This window comes from Silene latifolia, chromosome 9 (assembly GCF_048544455.1).
Source record: "Silene latifolia isolate original U9 population chromosome 9, ASM4854445v1, whole genome shotgun sequence".
In the NCBI taxonomy this organism is placed as follows: Eukaryota; Viridiplantae; Streptophyta; class Magnoliopsida; order Caryophyllales; family Caryophyllaceae; genus Silene; species Silene latifolia.
Window position 1 is genome coordinate 36,690,411 of NC_133534.1, and position 19,859 is coordinate 36,710,269.

A 19,859-nucleotide genomic window follows, 5' to 3' on the forward strand; every position below is an offset into this window, starting at 1 on the left:
CGTCAAAATTTTTTTAGCCCATATATATCAATAAATATTAGGATCGAGATGGATATTGAGCCTAATAGAGTCCATATGTCATGGGATAATAAATGATGTTTCTAATTACGCGTCAAGTCATCATCGATTAATGCCTAAAATTGAGTTTAATAGACGGAAAATAAAGTTTAGGGGTGTACTTAGTGATAATGAAAACAATTAGGGTTACTACATGATGTTTTAAAAAGTCAGAGGCATCACGTAGAAAAATGAAAAGTTTGAGTGCACTATGTAATATTAGGACTCAACCCGAAAAAATAGGAGGAAGTAACATATTTGTTACCGTCTTTCGCACTACTACTCTCTTTGTCCATTTCCATCAACAGTCAGCTCCGAACACTCCCAAACAGGTAAACTCTCCTCTTCTTTTATCTTTAATTTCAAACCCACGCCCCTAATTTACTTAATTTCCTACAAAAATGTGGGATATTTTACCTACTGAAAGCAGCACCAACATTTTACACAGATTGCCTGTGAAAACCCTAATTAAATGCACTATTTTGTCCAAATCATTCCTCTCTTTAATTACTAGTCATGATTTTATCTCCGATCACATTGCACAACACACCAATTCTCACTTGTTACTTCGTTATTTTACCCACGATAAACAAGAAATGTACCGTTTTGACGCTGACGATGACACTTTTTCGGGCTTCCAGACTCAAGGATTGCTTGTCCCTTTCCTTAATTATCCTGATATGTGGTTTACTGTGGCGGGTTGTGTAAACGGTGTTCTTTGCTTGGTTAATGACTTTCAAATAGAGGGTACTCTTATTATACTTTGGAACCCCTCTATTTGAAAGTTTGTTCACGTTCCTCGCCCTATTATGGTGTATGAAACATATGGTCCATATAAGTCTGTTTGTGGCTTCGGTTTTGATCCTATTTTGGATGATTACAAGGTGGTTAGACTCGTAAAACTTAGTGGTTATGAGGTGAGCTCCGAAACGCAAGTTGAGGTCTATAGTTTGAAATTTGGGAGCTGGAGGGTTATCGGTGTTGGTCCTTGCTACTCAATTAAACAGTACAGCTGCAGGTATACCCCTCGTTTCATTAATGGTTCTGTTTATTGGCTTGGCACGCCTTATAGGAGTCCAAAGCCTCAAACTGTGCTCCTCAAATTTGATATGTCTACAGAGAGTTTTGAGACCATACAACTGCCTAGTATTTTACAAGACACCGGGTTAATATTTGGAGGGACCTTGGACTTTTTTATCCATGAGTGTAAGGGAAATTTGACTTTGATTAAACGGGACTACGATGGTGAAATTAAGACTTGTAGTGCATGGCTTATGAAAGAAGATGGGGTCGTTATATCTTGGACGAAGATGTTTGATTTCAATATTGCTGAGTTACATCCATATGGCATGCCAAGGACTCTTGGTTTTAAAAAGAATGGGGAATTTATCATGGTGAGTGGTGGTCATAATATTTCTGCCAGACGCGGAAGTGAAACTGTCATCGTTTCAACTGATCTAGTAACACACTGTATGACAACACTAAGCGAAATGCGCGTAGATTGTTACTCATTTCATTTGTCTACTTATGTAGAGAGCATGGTATTGTTTAAGGAAGGAAAAGGAATTGAACAACAAACCACCCAGTTGGATTTGTTACAACTAAGAAAACATGATGATTTGATAGGGAAAAGAAACCCAGAGGAATGCATTACATAGTATAGGTAGGCTGAGTTTGCTTTTGGCGTCGGAAGTTACTCAAAATCGTTTAGTGTGGTGTTATGTTCAGCTTTGCGCCTTTGGGAAGGTCCTCCTCGTCTGGTTAGCTTTTGGCAAGATAACTTTCTCAAAATTGTTTAATCCTTTTGAAGACTTGAATGTAATCACACTATCAAACTTATGCTTTTACTCTACTTCTAACCGAAATATTAGTTCAATTGTTTGCTAACGACTTCAAGTTAAGTTTCTGTTTAAATTCAAGTTCCTTATTATTGCTATTTCCTAATTATTGTTGTCCGTCATTAGAAGCCTGATCAACAAATACATGTTTGCGTGGAACCCGAGAACTCCGCTGGAATATGATAGACTACCCGGTTATTCAAAGTACGAAGTAGTTATCTATTTTACTATAGTAAAGAACAGTTATTGCTCATTATTGGTTCAGTGTCTGAGTGTCTCCCATTTAGGCATTTAGCTTGTTTCCGCTAGCATTTTAGTGAGATTAGTTGTGTTTGATGTAGATACGGTATACATTAGTAGATGCCTATCTATTTTCTTGATAAATTTGTGGACATAATTATTCAGATTGTGTATGGGAACTTGTAGTGCTTGACGCAATTCTCATTGGGTCGTTCAGAAACGTCTTTGTGGTATTAACACAATGGTAAGGTCATGTATATCCGAGCCCCTTATTTGGCGTTGACGGGAGCTTTTAAGGAACTGAGTTAATATTATCGTATGCTGTTGTGGAATTTAAGTCAAGTTATGCAAGATTTCTATTATACCTTTCTTGGGCACTTGGGTAAAACAATTTACAGAAGTCTTTATGTTTACTGTCCGCTGTAATCGAATCTGAATGGAGTTGGTGCACGTCTTAAGTCCCTGTGACGATGGAGTCTGGTATATGGATTTTGTAGGCCAATACTCCTGAACTCTATTCTTCCATGGTTAAATACCTTTTGACAATTTTTATATTATGTGGCTATCTCCATAGAAAATTAACGAAATCCAAACCATTACGCTGTTTAAATACCTTTTGACAATTTTTATATTATGGATTTTGGATGCTTTGAAATTGTTAAGTGTATACTGCATTGCCAGGTGTTTTATTTTTTCAAGTTTAGATAGGAAGTTGAGCAATGTACAAACCTACTTCTCACCAAACTCCTTAATATAACATCTATAAATACACTTCATAATTTCAGGTTTATTAGCAACACATTCTCTACTTATACAACCTTAATCAACTCCCCTTCAAATTTGTATAACTGTTTTTTCGATTATGGCCACACGTTCCCATTTCATGTTACTAATGTTTGTAGTCATTTCCTGCTTATCAAGCAGTATTACAAACGTTGTGGCAGCTCGTCGTCTTATAGACGCTCCCGAACTGCCCAAACCTGAATTGCCTGAGCTCCCCAAAGTAGAAGTACCCGAGTTACCTAAGCCCGAGGTTCCTGAATTGCCAAAACCCGAAATTCCCGAGCTTCCCAAGCCAGTAGTCCCTGAGCTGCCTAAGCCACAAGTGCCCGAGGTTCCTAAGCCAAAGGTCCCTGAATTACCCAAGCTCAAAGTACCCGAGGTCCCTGAACTGCCTAAGCCAGAAGTGCCAGAGCTTCCTAAACCCGAGGTCCATGAATTACCCAAGCCTGTAGTGCCAGAGCTCCCTAAGCCCGAGGTCCCAGAGCTTCCCAATCCAGAAGTGCCTGTGCTCCCCAAGCCCACGGTTCCTGAATTACCAAAGCCAGAGGTGCCTGAACTACCAAAGCCGGAGATTCCAGAACTGCCCAAACCTGTTGTGCCGGAGCACCCTGCTAAGCCTTGAAATTGAGCATCTGTACAAGATGGTTGTTATATATGTGACCAGCTAGTTTATTATGATGCTGCAATCCCATAGTTAGCTCGCCTTTGGATTGTATTTGATCTTCCAAGGGCTACTATATATACAGTATACTTGCTATTCTCCATACTTGTATGTGTGTGGATATATCTACCATTGTGCTAGTTGTTTTTGCATTTTTTTTTCTAATAATATGATTGCCATGTTTATATATTTGAGTTGTATTTGCACGATCAGTAGATCTTACACTCTTAAGACCGTCTTAAGTTAAGATCTCTCACAAACCTTCCTTTAATTTTGTTTTATTTAAATCGATTGTGAGTGCGTCTTAACTTACAACGGTCTTAATCAAGAATTTGTACTGCATGATATTTGCTAGGGCGCATTATACAAAAGTATGATAGAGCGTGCTTCTATATTAATTTATTACTGAAAACGTTCACGAAACAATCTGAAGTTTTGAATTACTGTTACTATTAGTAGTCTACTAATGAGGAAGATACAGCTATACAGGAAAGTAATTTACTAAAACAAGTGATCATTTATAATTTTATACGGAGTACTTAATACGAGTAGATAATTTAAAATCGTTATACAAAGTACTTCCCATGTTTCATTTTTGTCCATCCTTACATGTACCATCCAGTTGCTTACCGAGAGACACTGCGAAGCAGATGGTCTGATCTAAATTATAGAAGTACGAAGATCCATATATGTATGCTTCTTATATTATGTCTAGTAGTATGAAAGTACATCTACCATCTAGGTAGCACCAAAATGGACATGGACACGGACACGACACGGACACGTGACACGACATCCCATGAAATTTAGGACACGGGACACGTTATTTAAATTTAATAAAATATATATTTTGTAGTTATATATGTGTGATTTTATTTTTGAAAAAGTATTTGATATTAAATTTAAATAAATGAAGGTAAAATTTGACGTTAAATATAACTTATTCTCATTTCTAAAACCAAAAACCAACTTATAATCAATCTATTTCGACATCTCATTACTTGTCTAAAGAACATCATTTGCCCACCAAATTCAACCATATAACAATTCACGCCATTTACCTTAAATTCAACTTTCCGTTTGAAGGTGTGTTCAAATACCATAGACACGGCTCAAAATACCATGGACACGCGTCGGACACGTGCCCAAATAAAAGATGAAAGTTAGACACGACTTTACAGGTGTTCGACACGTTTTGACGTGTGTCCGACGAGTGTCGTGTCCGACACGGGTGACCGACACGGCGATTAGGAGGAGTGTCCGTGCAACCTAGTCTACCATTACATTTCTCATTACAAGTTACCGAGTATTTGGAAAGTATTAATCCCCACTTGCATTTTGTGAGAGGGCCACTGTCCGTCTACCGTTTTAGACGGATAGTGTCCAATAAGACTGATTGATTAACTTATTCAAGTACTCCGTAGAAAATTAGCTAATTTTAACAAGATGATGATGCGTTCATCCATGGTTTGTACCCAATGGCAACAGACGGAAAATATTGGTGTGGAATGAAGCAAGTCTATGTGTCATGTTTTGTAATGTAGATAAAGATGTTAAACCATCTACAGTACTACCTATGTTATCATTTATCAACCTTTTTCTAACTAGTTGGTGGTCCGCACCCTAACGGGTGCGGCATTCTGTTGGGTTACATTATCATTCATTTCCGATTGTATTAATGTGAATGAGTGCTAATGATAAAAGGTTCAGTTACTATGAGGTCCAACTAATTGGGTACAACACCTTCACCCGAGCACTCTAGTAGCGGTTGGAACATAATGTTAAAAGAAATGGGGGTAGTATTAATAAATCCGACTCGATCCATCATCTTACTCACGTATTTCATCTATTTCATCGTTTTAAAGTTTCAAACTCTTCTTGTTGATTGTTTATGATTAAAGTACAAGTGCAAGCAATTGACTTTTCTTTTTTAGATATAATCCCTTAAAACTCTTATTAAGATGAACCCTCCTCCAAAGTTGTTACATAACAATTGAACTTTTAGGACATCTACCTTCTTGCAAACAAAATCTGGATAAGTCATTAAAAGGTATAAAAACCCATAATTTGAAGTCGAACTTCATATTGTACTCGCATAAATGGACAAGTTATAGAAAGTTGTCCGTCTCTTTATATTCCAAGTATTATTACAAGACTTCTCCTCGATAGCCAAATGTTGGTTCCCCAATGGATTACAAACCTAGAGAAGATCCAAAGTAACCAAGACTTTGAGAATGATAAAAAAATGTTTACAAAGCTTATATTATACTCACATAAATGGACAAGTAGAGCACTCCATCAAACAACTTTATTACAAATAAAAGAGGGAATTAGTAATTAACATAGTCATCTCAAATTTGGTCGCCTTTCAAGATTCGATCTTCGTAGGAGTTTAGCTGTGGGGGTAGCGGCGGTGTTTAGACGATGGTGACTGGAGTCTTCAAGTTCACAATCTTCATAATAAGATCCATCTTCATGATTGTACCTGTTTAGGAAAATGTAGATTAGATAAAAAATGATATGGAAAACTCTGTTAGAGATAAAACTTTCTTAAAGTACAGAGTGTGTTCCTATTATTAACCGTGACACTAAGCAATGAGATTAATAATATTTCAAAATAAAGGAAAAAAAACGAATAGGTTTTCTTTTGTTTTTTTTTTAAAACCATGACTGACAATGTGTTTTCCCCCCATGAACACATTCAAAACAATCCTTTGCACTGTTCACTCTAGAAACGTTGCTTGGATTGCATTTCTATTGGCTACCATAAAAAGAAATCAATGAACTACTTATGGGATGTCTCAGAAGTTACCATGTGAACCTCAAATCTAAACTTTTAATTTTGGTGACGACTTTAAAAATAAACTAATGAACTTAAAAATGTAGGCTAAGTCTATCATACTTCTCTTCCTTAATGATTCAAAGCCTAAATCCGCCTCGTTTTCATTCAAAAAATTATACCATATATTTATACGATGAAGGCTAAGAATATTGCTGATTTAGTACCTTTTATCGTTCACTAATTGCCACAGTCTAGTTAATATGCCAAGTTCTTGTACAGGAGGTCCTGAAGCTTGCCTGACCATTCTATTGACAGAAGGTCCCACTTCTGCATCATTTTAAAATCAGTTATCGCAGTAAAGTATAGATTTTTCGACACATAGTTGATATATGTAGAAGCATGTTTTCTCCAGAACACCATTGATTTTAACAGTAAACACTGATTTCTCACCTGATCTTCAAAGATCAGAAGGGGTGGCAGCGCTGCTATCGTCTATTGACTGAACTTCTGAACATTATAAAGTTATGGAACTTCTGAACATTATAAAGTTCCATAACTTCATCACATCTTCGCGCTTGCCATTTGTTGAAGAGCTCAAGTCTGGACAAACAAATAGATTGGTTTTCAGGGGGGGGGGGGGGGGAAAGAAAGAAAGATGACTAACAACCTTATAAAACACAATTACAGAAGGCAGCATGCTTGTTACCAAACCGTAATATAGCATGTTTCAGGCGTTGGTTGGAAGGTTTAACTTATTGGTACAAGTATTGAGAGGTTTATGTGCAAATATTGTATTGCTGTAGAAAAAGGTCAGCGTAAAAAAAGCGATTATACCTGAACCGAATGCGCTTGAGATCATTAACACCCCTGAGGAACGGAAACGAAAGTGATAAAGCACACCAGGCTCAGCCTGAGAAACCCACTTCTTAGCCTCATCCTCCATGAAAACCATTGATTCCGTCCTCCCACTCATTGACACTGGCATCGCCTCCGCACTACTCGACAGCCCCATCCCCTACCCTTTAACCATAACCCTACTGTCCAGCTCCTTCCCCCTACATCCTTCTTGTCACTGCAGCCTGGAATCTGCCCTATGATTACTATAATGGAACTCCCTGACAAAACTAAAACGCCTCCATTAGACTCCTCGTAACTCCGTAGGTTGTCATTTCCCCCCACACAAGGTTTGCAGTTCTTATATGCTCAGATGCTCTAAATGCCAGCCCTTTAATCTGTAATTTCAGTAAAGAATTGGCTTTTACTCTTCCTTTTCTGCCAATGTCATTACTACTACAACATTAATCCAATGTCTCGAAGGCTCTTGCAAATGACGTGGTAAGAGGGGTCAGATATACACAACATTTACCCAGTATAATGACAGGAAGACTATTTCCAAACGACCCGTGATAAAAATTGTTCACTATTTCGTGGTAAAAAGGAGCGAAATATTCACTTTCAATTCACAAATAAAAAGCAAGACATATTTGTCTAAAACGATCATAGACTTACAACAGAGTGTCGTTATACTAAAATGAACAATATGGCACCAAAGGAGGCCGACTTAAGCCTAAGACCATCTCATATGAGATTTTGCACCCCACATGACCTTAAGTCTTAACTACACACTTACTTGATTTAGACATTCCTTAAACAATTCAAAAACACACTGTTCAGGCATTTTGTGATTCTTGCCTTATTTTTAGTTGCAGGTTTCAAGTTTTAAAAAGTTTTCTGTTGTCAGTATAACATTAGGAAATGGGTAACTAATTTGAGTGTGGGAGTGAGTGTGCATGAAGGGTGAAGGTATGCTATTTATAGGGACACACAACATACACATGTCCACAAAAGTTTAAAATGCTATCCGGAGGTGCAAGTCATTATTTATTTACCCTCGAAGACAAATCCATATTTGAAGCCCTGTTTCTACACCTACCTAAGCCTGTGACTTTGGCAGTTTATTTCACACACCACAATCACCTTAACTGGTGATTTGACCAATTTAGTCTGAACTCTCATAGATATATATTCCACATAATTTGCTTCTAAGATTAATTCAACCTCATGCGGTTTATACGTGTCCTGCTATTTTCAGGGGTTATGATGCAACTGAGTTCGGGCTAACTTGAGCTACTGTGCGAAAGGCTAAAAACCTCAAAAGATTTAGGAAATTCTTACAGGTGCATTATGGTTATACTTCTGTGTAGTTTTAACATTGAGTTAGTTTGCATAGAACAATCGTCATCAACAGAAGTACTACATTTAAAAACTGATTAATTCTACACACATTTATAGAACTATGTTTTAGGCGGGAAAAATTGGAGTTTCGCCTATTCATTTAGTAAATAGGGGATTGAATGAGTGGTTTGGATGAAGGTTGAGTAACAATGGGAATGAGCGGCTCAGATTCATCAAAACACTATTCCCGACTGTTCATAAGGGGTGCACTGTTCATAAGAGAACCAAAAGGAGTACTTTGCACATTTTTTAGTAGTTAAGGATTAAGGATTAAGGATATAGGTAGTGAGTAGACCTGTTAAATGCAACATTGCAACCCGACCCGACTTGAAAAGGCCGATTCGAGATTTGAAATTGACCCGAACTACACCACCTGAATGTGACCCAAAATCTTAATTGACCTTGTCCCACCCGAGCTTTCTTGACCCGTATTTGACCCGACTGGAAATGACCCGTAACTCTATTGACCCAAAAAGACTTGAAATGTATTCTTCTCTCTTATTCATTAACCCGAAAATGACCCGACCCAAAATAACTCGGACCGCTTGACCCGAAACAGGCCCAAAATGGAAATTACCTGACCCGACCAAAATTAATCCGAAATCAATAAAAGGCCCGAATTGGCCTGACCCGAACCCGACATGATTGACCCATTTACCAGGTCTAACAGTGAGTGAAAGTCTACGCATAGCCGCGTACGGATCCCAATGTCATTGAAGCAGGACGGGATGGGGGGGAAGGCTTCACTGTACCCACACCCGTTCCCCACGACCCACCGCGGACGAAACTTTTGGAATCCACACCCGAAAAATATTCTAGACCAAGTCCGGCAACATGACCCGAATCAAAGTCACCTATATGTTGCCAACAGTCATTCGCAGTCTCGCACTTTTGCTCTGAATGCTCTCAACTTCTCAAGACTCCCAACTTCTCAAGTCCCAAGCAGTAAGTTCTCCTCATCTTCAATCTTTAATTTACTTCCTTTATTTTCCAAACCCACACCCTTTTAATTTCCTGCAAAAATGTGGGATAATTTGCCTACTGAAATCAGCACTGATATATTACACAGATTACCTGTAAAAACCCTAATTAAATGCACTACTTTATCTAAATCATTCCTCTCTTTAATTACTAGTCGTGATTTTATCTCCGATCACATTCCACAACACACCAATTCCCACTTGTTACTTCGTTATTTTACGCAAAACAATCAAGAAAAGTATCATTTTGAACCTGACAATGACACTTTTTCCGGCTTCCAAAACCAAGGCTTGCTTGTCCCTTTCCTCAATTATCCTAATGAGTGGTTTACTGTGGCGGGTTGTGTAAACGGTGTTCTATGCTTGGTTAATGATTATCGCACTGAGGGTACTCTTATTATACTTTGGAATCCATCTATAAGGAAGTTTGTTCACGTTCCTCGCCCTATATTCGTATTTGAAAAATATGGTGGCTATGAGTCTGCTTGTGGGTTTGGGTTTGATTCTATTTCGGATGATTACAAGGTGGTTCGAGTTGTAGACCTGGGTCCTGAATTTCAGGCCACACAAATTGAGGTTTATAGTTTGAAATCTGGGTGCTGGAGGGTTATCGGTGTTGGTCCTTGCTACTCAATTAAACTGGTCTACTGTGGTGGTTATACCTCATGTTTTCTTAATGGTTCCGTTCATTGGGTTGGTTCGCGTTTTGTGAGTCCAAATGATGAAAATGTGATCCTCAAATTTGATATGTCTACGGAGTGTTTTGAGATCATACAACTGCCAAGAATTTTACAAGAGACCAAGGCAAAATTTTCACGGATCTTGGACTTGTTTATCCATGAGTGTAACGGAATGTTGACTTTGATTAAGTGGAACTACAATGATGCAATTCAGACTTGTAGCATATGGCTTATGAAAGAATATGGAGTTGTTAAATCTTGGACGAAGACTTTTGATCTCGATATTGGTAACTTACGTCCACGTGAAATGCCAAAGGCTTTTGGTTTTAGAAAATATGGGGAAGTTATCATGGTGAATTTTGGTGGTGCTATTTTTACCCTAGAGAAGAACTTGGTTGTTTCAATTGATCGAGTAACACACAGTGAGACAACATTAAGAGAGATAATTGCAGATCACTCATATTATTTGTCTACTTATGTAGAGAGCATGGTTTTGTTTAAGGAAGGAATAGGAATTGAAGACCAAACCACGCAGTTGGATTTGTTACTAAGAAACCAGGATGATTTGATGGGTAAATAAATCCCAGAGGAAGAATTAGAGGAATGCATTACATGTATACTTATGTTGAGTTCGCATGGTCATCCTCATGCTTGTCAGCTTTTTTTTGCTGTGGTTAAGTTCAGTTTTGCATAGGTTCTCCCCGTCTGGTCAGCTTTTGGCGAGCTAACTTTCTTGAAATCGTTTACTATGGTGTTCTGGTCGAACCGCATCAGATGTTTAATCCCTTTGAAGACTTGAATTTAATCAAACTATCAAACTTATGCTTTTACTCTACTTTTAAGTTTTAACCCAGTGGTATTGTTAGCGCAGTTGTTTGCTACGACTTCTAATTAATTTTTGTTTAAATTCAAGTTCCTACCTATTGTTGTCCATCATTAGAAGCCAGCTCGCGCGCGAGGTGGTAACCGAGTCTAACAATTAACTGGTGCAAGTTTGCATGGAACCTGACTGGCTGACAATATCGTCTACCTGGTTTGTCCAATGAAGCCTTTTCTTTGTTCAATATGTGGTTTTTTCTTAACCAAAATTTTTCGGTGTTGGATGTGCTTCTGCTAGTGAAGTAGTGCTGTCATGGGTGAAGAAGAGAATATTACTTTTTTTTCAAGCTAAGTTTGTTTCCATATGTAGATAAGACTAATTTCTCATTTCTCAGCCATCTTAATTAGGATAGTAAAATTGTGTTCAAATCACCCGTATATGTACCTATGCTACTCGTATTTATAACTCCTGGAAAACAGCCGATGATGATAGGGCACGAAAGTGATTTGGTATTTCTAAATTTGCTTATAACCCATGGAGCTCCGGAAATGTACAGCTCGATACATTCAGTAAAACTTATTTTCGAACCCAAAGCTCAAATGCCTACGATTCTAAGAACCCCCGTGTTTGCACTCAATTATTAGAATCCGTCTCACTTTCCTCTTTTACAGGATATTTCACCCAAAAAACGATCCTTGTATGTCCCTGTCCCCCACAAAACAATTTTACAGAAGTCTTTATGTTTACTGTCACCTATACATACTCGAATCTGAATGGAGTTGGTGCACATTGTAAGTCCTTGTGACGATGGAGTCTGGTATACGGATTTTATTGGCTAACCATCACGATTTTTTTTCTGTTAAATGTAGTTATCATTTGACTATAAGCTATAACCATGTCAAAAGCAGTACCAAAAACACATTAAAGTAAAGAATTAAGAGCGAAAACGGAACCCGAAGAAGTAGAAAAACTAAAACAGAACGATGATCTAAAAAGGATGACATAAGACAGACAGTTTCAGAAATAGCCCGGACAGTTCTTAAAAGTTCAAACCATCTAAGGTTAGATAGGGATCATAGGAGGGAAGTCAGATGCACACATAATAATATCGTATATCTCAATGGGGTTTTACTTATTTCTTCTTATGTGCTAAAAATTGCAGAATCCGTGAGTTCAATGGACAGCTCTATACCCTCATATGCTATACTATCGGAAATTAGCTAATTGTTCTTTAGAGACTGCTAATTTTTGTCAATCCAACTCTATTTATAATTCTCTGACAAAAAAAAAAAAAATCTATTTATTATTCTCCCACTTGTATCCAACTATCGACCCTCAGGAGTCAGGAAATGACATGAAACTTATAATCGAGTCTGAGCTAGTGCCGAGTAAGGTATACTCGTATTAGAAATATGATCAGAGTAACATACTAACATTTGGTAGAATAGAATGTAGAGATGTATTTCAGTAAACACCGCTCCTTTTTCTTTTTACCATTGTTGCATACTTGCATATCACTAACAGAGGTAAACTCAGAGACAGTAACCAAAAGATTTTCAAAATCTGATGGAAGTTAAAATGTTGTTTGATGCTTGGAAATTGTTGGTGCATACTGCATACTGCATTGCCAGGTGTTTCATTTTTTCAAGTTTAGATAGGAAGTTGAGCAATGTTAAATTGTTGGTGCATACTGCATACTGCATACTGCATTGCCAGGTGTTTCATGCTTAGAAATTGTTGGTGCATACTGCATACTGGTTGGATTATTATTATTTAAGTTAAAAGGTTGGGTTATTTCTAGAAGAAATATCAAAGGTTGAGTTATTTTTGTTAAATTTGCCTTTTTTATATTATGTGGCTATCTCCATAGAAAATTAAAGAAATCCAAACCATTCAAAACTCGGTTTCAATCTTTCCTATGTGTCGAAAACCCGAGTATATATTTGGTGATTTGTGACAGAAAAAAATAAACTAAGACGCCAACTACATCCATGCTTGTAATCTTTCTCCATTTTGAATGTTCATTGGACAACTCGGTGCCTTCATATGCTAGTGCTTTTGGAAATTAGCTAATATCTCTGTGTTGATTATAGTCTTAATTGCAGTTGCTGCAGTTTACAGACTGCTAATCTTTCATCTTTGTCAGTCCAACTCTATATATTATTCTCCTACTTGCATCGGACTGTCGACCCTCGGACATAAATTTATCCATAACATAAGGGTGTTTGTCACCTGAACAAGCACCTGTGTTAGATGCTTATAATAGAGGCTGAGTAACATATGTTAAGAAATAAAATCAGAGTAACATTTGTTAGAGCAGAATGTAGAAGTGTGTTTTACTTGACACCGCTGTGTTTTCTTTTTACCATTTTAGCATATCAGTATGACCGTAACAGAGGAAAACTCAGAGACGTTAAGCCAAAGGTTTCCGAAATATTATGGAAGTTAAAATGTTGTTTGATGCTTAGAAACCGTTGGTGCATACTGCATTGCCAGGTGTTTCATTTTTTTCAAGTTTAGATAGGATGTTGAACAATGTACAACCTACTTCTCACCAAACTCCTTAGTATAACATCTATAAATACACTTCATAATTACAACTTTATTTGCAACATATTCTCTCTACTTATACAAGCTTAATCAATTCCCCTTCGTACTATAGCTATTTTTTCGATTATGGCTACACGTTCCCATTTCATGTTACTAATGTTTGTAGTCATTTCCTGCTTATCAAGCAGTATTACAAACGTTGTGGCAGCTCGTCGTTTTCTAGACGCTCCCGAACTGCCCAAACCTGAATTGCCTGAACTCCCCAAAGTAGAAGTACCCGAGCTACCTAAGCCCGATGTTCCTGAATTGCCTAAACCCGAAATTCCTCAGCTTCCCAAGCCACAAGTGCCAGAGCTTCCTAAGCCAGAGGTTCATGAGCTTCCCAAGCCAGTAGTCCCTGAGCTGCCTAAGCCACAAGTGCCCGAGGTTCCTAAGCCAAATGTCCCTGAATTACCCAAGCTCAAAGTACCGGAGGTCCCTGAAGTGCCTAAGCCAGAAGTGCCTGAGCTTCCTAAACCTGAGGTCCATGAATTACCCAAGCCTGTAGTGCCAGAGCTCCCTAAGCCTGAGGTCCCAGAGCTTCCCAAACCAGAAGTGCCTGAGCTCCCCAAGCCCACGGCTCTTGAATTACCAAAGCCGGAGATTCCAGAACTGCCCAAACCTATTGTGCCTGAGCACCCTGCTAAGCCATGAAATTGAGCATCCGTACACGATGGTTGTTATATATGTGACCAGCTAGTTTATTATGATGCTGCAATCCATAGTTAGCTCGCCTTTGGATTGTATTTGATCTTCCAAGGGCTAGTATATAGAGTATACTTGTTATGCTCCATACTTGTGTGTGTGTGATATATCTACCATTGTACTTGTTTTTGCATTTTTTTTCCTAATCATATCATTGCCGTGTTTATATATTTGTGTTGTATTGCACGATCAGTAGGTGTAGGTCTTACACTCTTAAGACCGTCTTATGTTAAGGTCGCTCATAAACCTCCCTTTATTTTTTTTTTTATTTTTTTTTGTAATGTAGATAAAGATGTTAAACCATCTACAATGCTACCTATGTTACCAACCTTTTTCTAATACAGGTGAGCAAAGTGAGTAAACCTGACAAATGCAACCCGATTTAATTGACCCAACTTGAAAAGGCTGACCCAAGATTTAAAATTGATCCGAACTACATCACCTGAATGTGACCTAAAATCCTAAATTGACTCGGTCCGACCCGAACATAACCCGAGTTTTCTTGACCCGTAACTAGCCCGATTGAAAATGACCCGTAACTTTAATTGATCCGAAAAGACTTGAAATGGACTCTTCCCTCTTATTCATTGACCCGAAAATGACCCGACCCGATCAAAATTAATCCGAAATCAATGAAAGACGGGATGCGGGGGAAGGGTTCTCTGTACCCGCACCCGTACTCCACGACCTGCTGCGGACGAAACTTTTGGAATCCACATCCGAAAAATATTCTAGACCAAGTCCGGCAACATGACCCGAATCAAAGTTACATATATGTTGCCAACAGTCATTCGCAGTCTCGCACTTTTGCCCTGAATGCTCTCAACTTCTCAAGACTCCCAAATCCCAAGCAGTAAGTTCTCCTCATCCTCAATCTTTAATTTACTTCCTTTATTTTCCAACCTTTCTCCCTTTTAATTTCCTGCAAATATGTGGGATAATTTGCCTACTGAAATCAGTAATAACATCTTACACAGATTGCCTGTGAAAACCCTAATTAAATGCACAACTTTGTCCAAATCATTCCTCTCTTTAATCACCAGTCGTGATTTTATCTCCACCCAAATTGCACAACACACCAATTCCCACTTGTTACTTCGTTATTTTACGCAAAACAATCAAGAAAAGTATCATTTTGAACCTGACAATGACACTTTTTCCGGCTTCCGAAACCAAGGCTTGCTTGTCCCTTTCCTTAATTATCCTAATGAGTGGTTTACTGTGGTGGGTTGTGTAAACGGTGTTCTTTGCTTAGTTAATGATTTTTTCACTGAGGGTACTCTTATTATACTTTGGAACCCCTCTATAAGGAAGTTTGTTCACGTTCCTCGGCCTATATACGTATTTCAAAAATATGGTGGCTATGAGTCTGCTTGTGGGTTTGGGTTTGATTCTATTTCGGATGATTACAAGGTTGTTCGAGTCGTAGACCTGGGTCCTAGCTATCGCGAAACACAAATTGAGGTTTATAGTTTGAAATCTGGGTGCTGGAGGGTTATCGGTGTTGGTCCTTGCTACTCAATTAAACTGGTCTACTGTGGTGGTTATACCTCATGTTTTCTTAATGGTTCCGTTCATTGGGTTGGTTCGTGTTTTGTGAGTCCAAATGTTGAAAATGTGATCCTCAAATTTGATATGTCTACAGAGTGTTTTGAGATCATACAACTGCCTAGAATTTTACAAGAGACCAAGGCAAAATTTTCACGGATCTTGGACTTGTTTATCCATGAGTGTAACGGAATGTTGACTTTGATTAAGTGGAACTACAATGATGCAATTCAGACTTGTAGCATATGGCTTATGAAAAAATATGGAGTTGTTAAATCCTGGACGAAGACTTTTGATCTCGATATTGGTAACTTACGTCCATGTGAAATGCCAAACGCTTTTGGTTTTAGAAAATATGGGGAAGTTATCATGGTGAATTGTGTTGGTGCTATTTTTACCTTAGAGAAGAACTTGGTTGTTTCAATTGATCGAGTAACACACGGTGAGACAACATTAAGAGAGAGAATTGCAGATCACTCATATTATTTGTCTACTTATGTAGAGAGCATGGTATTGTTTAAGGAAGGAAAAGCAATTGAAGAACAAACCACGCAGTTGGATTTGTTACTAAGAAACCAGGATGATTTGATGGGTAAATAAATCCCAGAGGAAGAATTAGAGGAATGCATTACATGTATACTTATGTTGAGTTAGCATGGTCATCCTCATGCTTGTCGGCTTTTTTTTTGCTGTGGTTAAGTTCAGTTTTGCGTAGGTTCTCCCCGTCTGGTCAGCTTTTGGCGAGCTAACTTTCTTGAAATCGTTTACTATGGTGTTCTGGTCGAACCGCATCAGATGTTTAATCCCTTTGAAGACTTGAATGTAATCAAACTATCAAACTTATGCTTTTACTCTACTTTTAAGTTTTAACCCAGTGGGATTGTTAGCGCAGTTGTTTGCTACGACTTCTAAATTAATTTTTGTTTAAATTCAAGTTTGCATAGAACCTGACAGGCTGACAATATCGTCTACCTGGTTTGTCCAAAATTTTTCGGTGTTGGATGTGCTTCTACTACTGAAGTAGGGCTGTCATGGGTGAAGAAGAGAATATTACTTTTTTTTTTTCAAGCTAGGTTTGTTTCCATATGTAGATAAGAGACGTAATTTCTCATTTCTCAGCCATCTAAATTAGGATAGTAAAATTGTTTTCAAATCACCCGTATATGTACCTATGAATCTATGATACTCGTATTTATAACTCCTGGAAAACAGCCGATGATGATAGGGCACGAACGTGATTTGGTATTTCTAAATTGGCTTATGACCCATGGAGCTCCGGAAATGTACAGCTAGATACATTCAGTAAAACTTATTTTCGAACCCAAAGCTCAAATGCCTACGATTCTAAGAACCCCCCGTGTTTGCACTCAATTATTAGAACCCGTCTCACTTTCCTCTTTTACAGGATATTTCACCCAAAAAACGATCCTTGTATGTCCCTGTCCCCCACAAAACAATTTTACAGAAGTCTTTATGTTTACTGTCACCTATACATAATCTGAATGGAGTTGGTGCACATTGTAAGTCCTTGTATACGGATTTTATTGGCTAACCATCAGGTTGCTGTTTTTTTTTTTCCTGTGTTAAATGTAGTTATCATTTGACTATAAGCTATAAACATGTCAAAAACAGTACCAAAAGCACATTAAATAAAGAATTAAGAGCGAAAACGGAACCCGAAGAAGTAGAAAAACTAAAACAGAACGATGATCTAAAAAGGATGAATTCCAAACCATCCAACAAGCAATTTCAATTTCAAGAATTCATTCTACTTTGATCGCCTTCTCCTGCTAATGGTCCGCCTTCTTTACAAAATACCTTCCATATTGACTTAAAAGTTCCCATCTACGGTTAGATAGGGATCGTAGGAGGGAAGTCAAATGCACACAATCTTTCCTGTGTCGAAAACACAAGACTCGAAGAGTATATATATGGATTACTCCTGATAACATAACAAAAAAATTCAAGACACCAACTGCATTTGTGAGCACTTTCTCCAAGTGCTACTCTCTTTGACTCGTCAGTCGTCAAGCTCTTCTTTGTGTTTGTTTAACTAAGAGAAATTTCAAGAAACTTAAAGAAAATCATGAGTATATAGAATATTTTTTAATCAACTATTCCAACTGATTCAAAAGAATGTCACTACCATGTAACGATAATAATATCGTATGAGTATCTCAATGGCTTTTACTTAAGACGGAATAAGGAATTAAGGAGGTAAAATTTTGCAACTTATTTCAATCTTAAGGTTAGTTACATAATAATATGGTATATCTCAATGGGGTTTTACTTATTTCTTCTTATATGCCAAAAATTGCAGAATCCGTGAAATTTTCAAAATATGATGGAAGTTAAAATGTTGTTTGATGCTTAGAAATTGTTGGTGCATATTGGATAGTGGATACTGCATTGCCAGGTGTTTTATTTTTTCAAGTTTAGATAGAAAGTTGAGCAATGTACAAACCTACTTCTCACCAAACTCCTTAATATAACATCTATAAATACACTTCATAATTTCAGGTTTATTAGCAACACATTCTCTACTTATACAACCTTAATCAACTCCCCTTCAAATTTGTATAACTGTTTTTTCGATTATGGCCACACGTTCCCATTTCATGTTACTAATGTTTGTAGTTATATCCTGCTTATCAAGCAGTATTACAAACATTGTAGCAGCTCGTCGCCTTTTAGACGCTCCTCAACTGCCAAAGATCACAGTGCCCGAGCTTCCTAAGCCTGAGATGCCTCAACTGCCAAGAGTAACAGTACCCGAGCTTCCTAAACCAAAGTTACCCGAACTGCCTAAGTTCGAGGTACCTGAACTGCCAAAAATTGCGGTACCTGAGCTCCCAAAGCCCGAGATGCATGACTTACCTAAGTTGGAGGCACCAAAGCTGTCAATGTCTGAACTTCCTAAGCTTGATGTGCCTGAAATACCCAAGCCAACGTTGCCCGAGCTACCTAAGCCCGAGGTTCCTGAATTGCCTAAACCCGAAATTCCTGAGCTTCCCAAGCCAGAAGTCCCCGACCTCCCTAAGCCCGACGTTCATGAGCTTCCCAAGCCAGTAGTCGCTGAGCTACCGAAGCCACAAGTGCCCGAGGTTCCTGAATTGCCCAAGCTCAAAGTACCCGGGGTCCATAAGCCTGAGGTCCCTGAATTGCCTAAGCCAGAAGTGCATGAACTTCCTAAACCCGAGGTCCCTGAATTACCCAAGCCTGTAATGCCAGAGCTCCCTAAGCCCAAGGTCCCAGAGCTTCCCAAACCAGAGGTGCCTGAGCTCCCTAAGCCCGAAGTTCATGAATTACCAAAGCCGGAGATTCCAGAACTACCCAAACCTGAGCACCCTGCTAAGCCATATATTTGAGCATCCGTAGACTATGGAATTCATGATACTGCAATCCCGTAACTAGCTGGAATTTGGATTTCCAAGGGCCAGTATATACTTGCTATACTTGTATGTGTGTGATAGATATATGTACCATTGTACTTGTTTTTGCGTTTTTAATTATAGCCCTGGTTTATATAGTTGTGTTGCATTATCAGTAGGTCTTACTTAAGACCGTCTTAAGTTAAGACCTCTAACAAACGTCTTTTATTTTTGTCTTATTTAAATTGATTGTGAGTACGTCTTAATTTACTACCAGCCTTAACCAAGAATTTGTATTGCACTCTATATGTTACGGCCTATAAAATACAAAAGTACGATAAAGCGTGCTTCTATATATTAATTGCTGAAAACATCCATGAAACAATCAGGCGTTCTGAATTACTATCGACTATCGTAGTAGTTTACTAATGAAGAAGATAAATTAAAGTAATTTACTAAAACAAGTGATCATTTATGCAAACTATTTAATATGAGAGGATAATTGAAAAGCTAAATACAGAGTACTTCCCATGTGTAACACACTTAGGGAAATCAATTCCGAGAATGTAT

General features: G+C 38.1%; 3 protein-coding genes and 2 long non-coding RNA genes across 5 annotated transcripts; 4 read left to right on the forward strand and 1 right to left on the reverse strand.

Annotated features, from left to right (window-relative positions):
• The first annotated feature begins 278 nt into the window (after positions 1-278).
• On the forward strand, positions 279-1,916 carry LOC141599591 (uncharacterized). Its single transcript, XR_012523854.1, has 2 exons — positions 279-389; positions 699-1,916. It is a non-coding gene; the product is annotated as an uncharacterized LOC141599591 (long non-coding RNA).
• A 3,868-nt stretch (positions 1,917-5,784) lies between these two features.
• Positions 5,785-8,658, reverse strand: LOC141602595 (uncharacterized). The gene is made up of 4 exons (XR_012524547.1): positions 7,196-8,658; positions 6,812-6,961; positions 6,586-6,688; positions 5,785-6,064 (listed from the first exon to the last, which is right to left on the reverse strand). It is a non-coding gene; the product is annotated as an uncharacterized LOC141602595 (long non-coding RNA).
• A 960-nt stretch (positions 8,659-9,618) lies between these two features.
• LOC141600870 (F-box protein CPR1-like) lies at positions 9,619-10,836 on the forward strand. Its single transcript, XM_074421128.1, has one exon. It carries the CDS (start codon positions 9,619-9,621, stop codon positions 10,834-10,836), a length of 1,218 nt encoding a protein of 405 aa, XP_074277229.1.
• Positions 10,837-15,300: 4,464 nt separating this feature from the next.
• On the forward strand, positions 15,301-16,518 carry LOC141600871 (F-box protein CPR1-like). The gene has a single exon (XM_074421129.1). The coding sequence runs from the start codon at positions 15,301-15,303 to the stop codon at positions 16,516-16,518; it is 1,218 nt and encodes a 405-aa protein (XP_074277230.1).
• A 1,858-nt stretch (positions 16,519-18,376) lies between these two features.
• Positions 18,377-19,447, forward strand: LOC141602596 (uncharacterized). The gene has a single exon (XM_074422798.1). It carries the CDS (start codon positions 18,516-18,518, stop codon positions 19,284-19,286), a length of 771 nt encoding a protein of 256 aa, XP_074278899.1. The 5' UTR covers positions 18,377-18,515; the 3' UTR covers positions 19,287-19,447.
• The last annotated feature ends 412 nt before the right edge of the window (positions 19,448-19,859 follow it).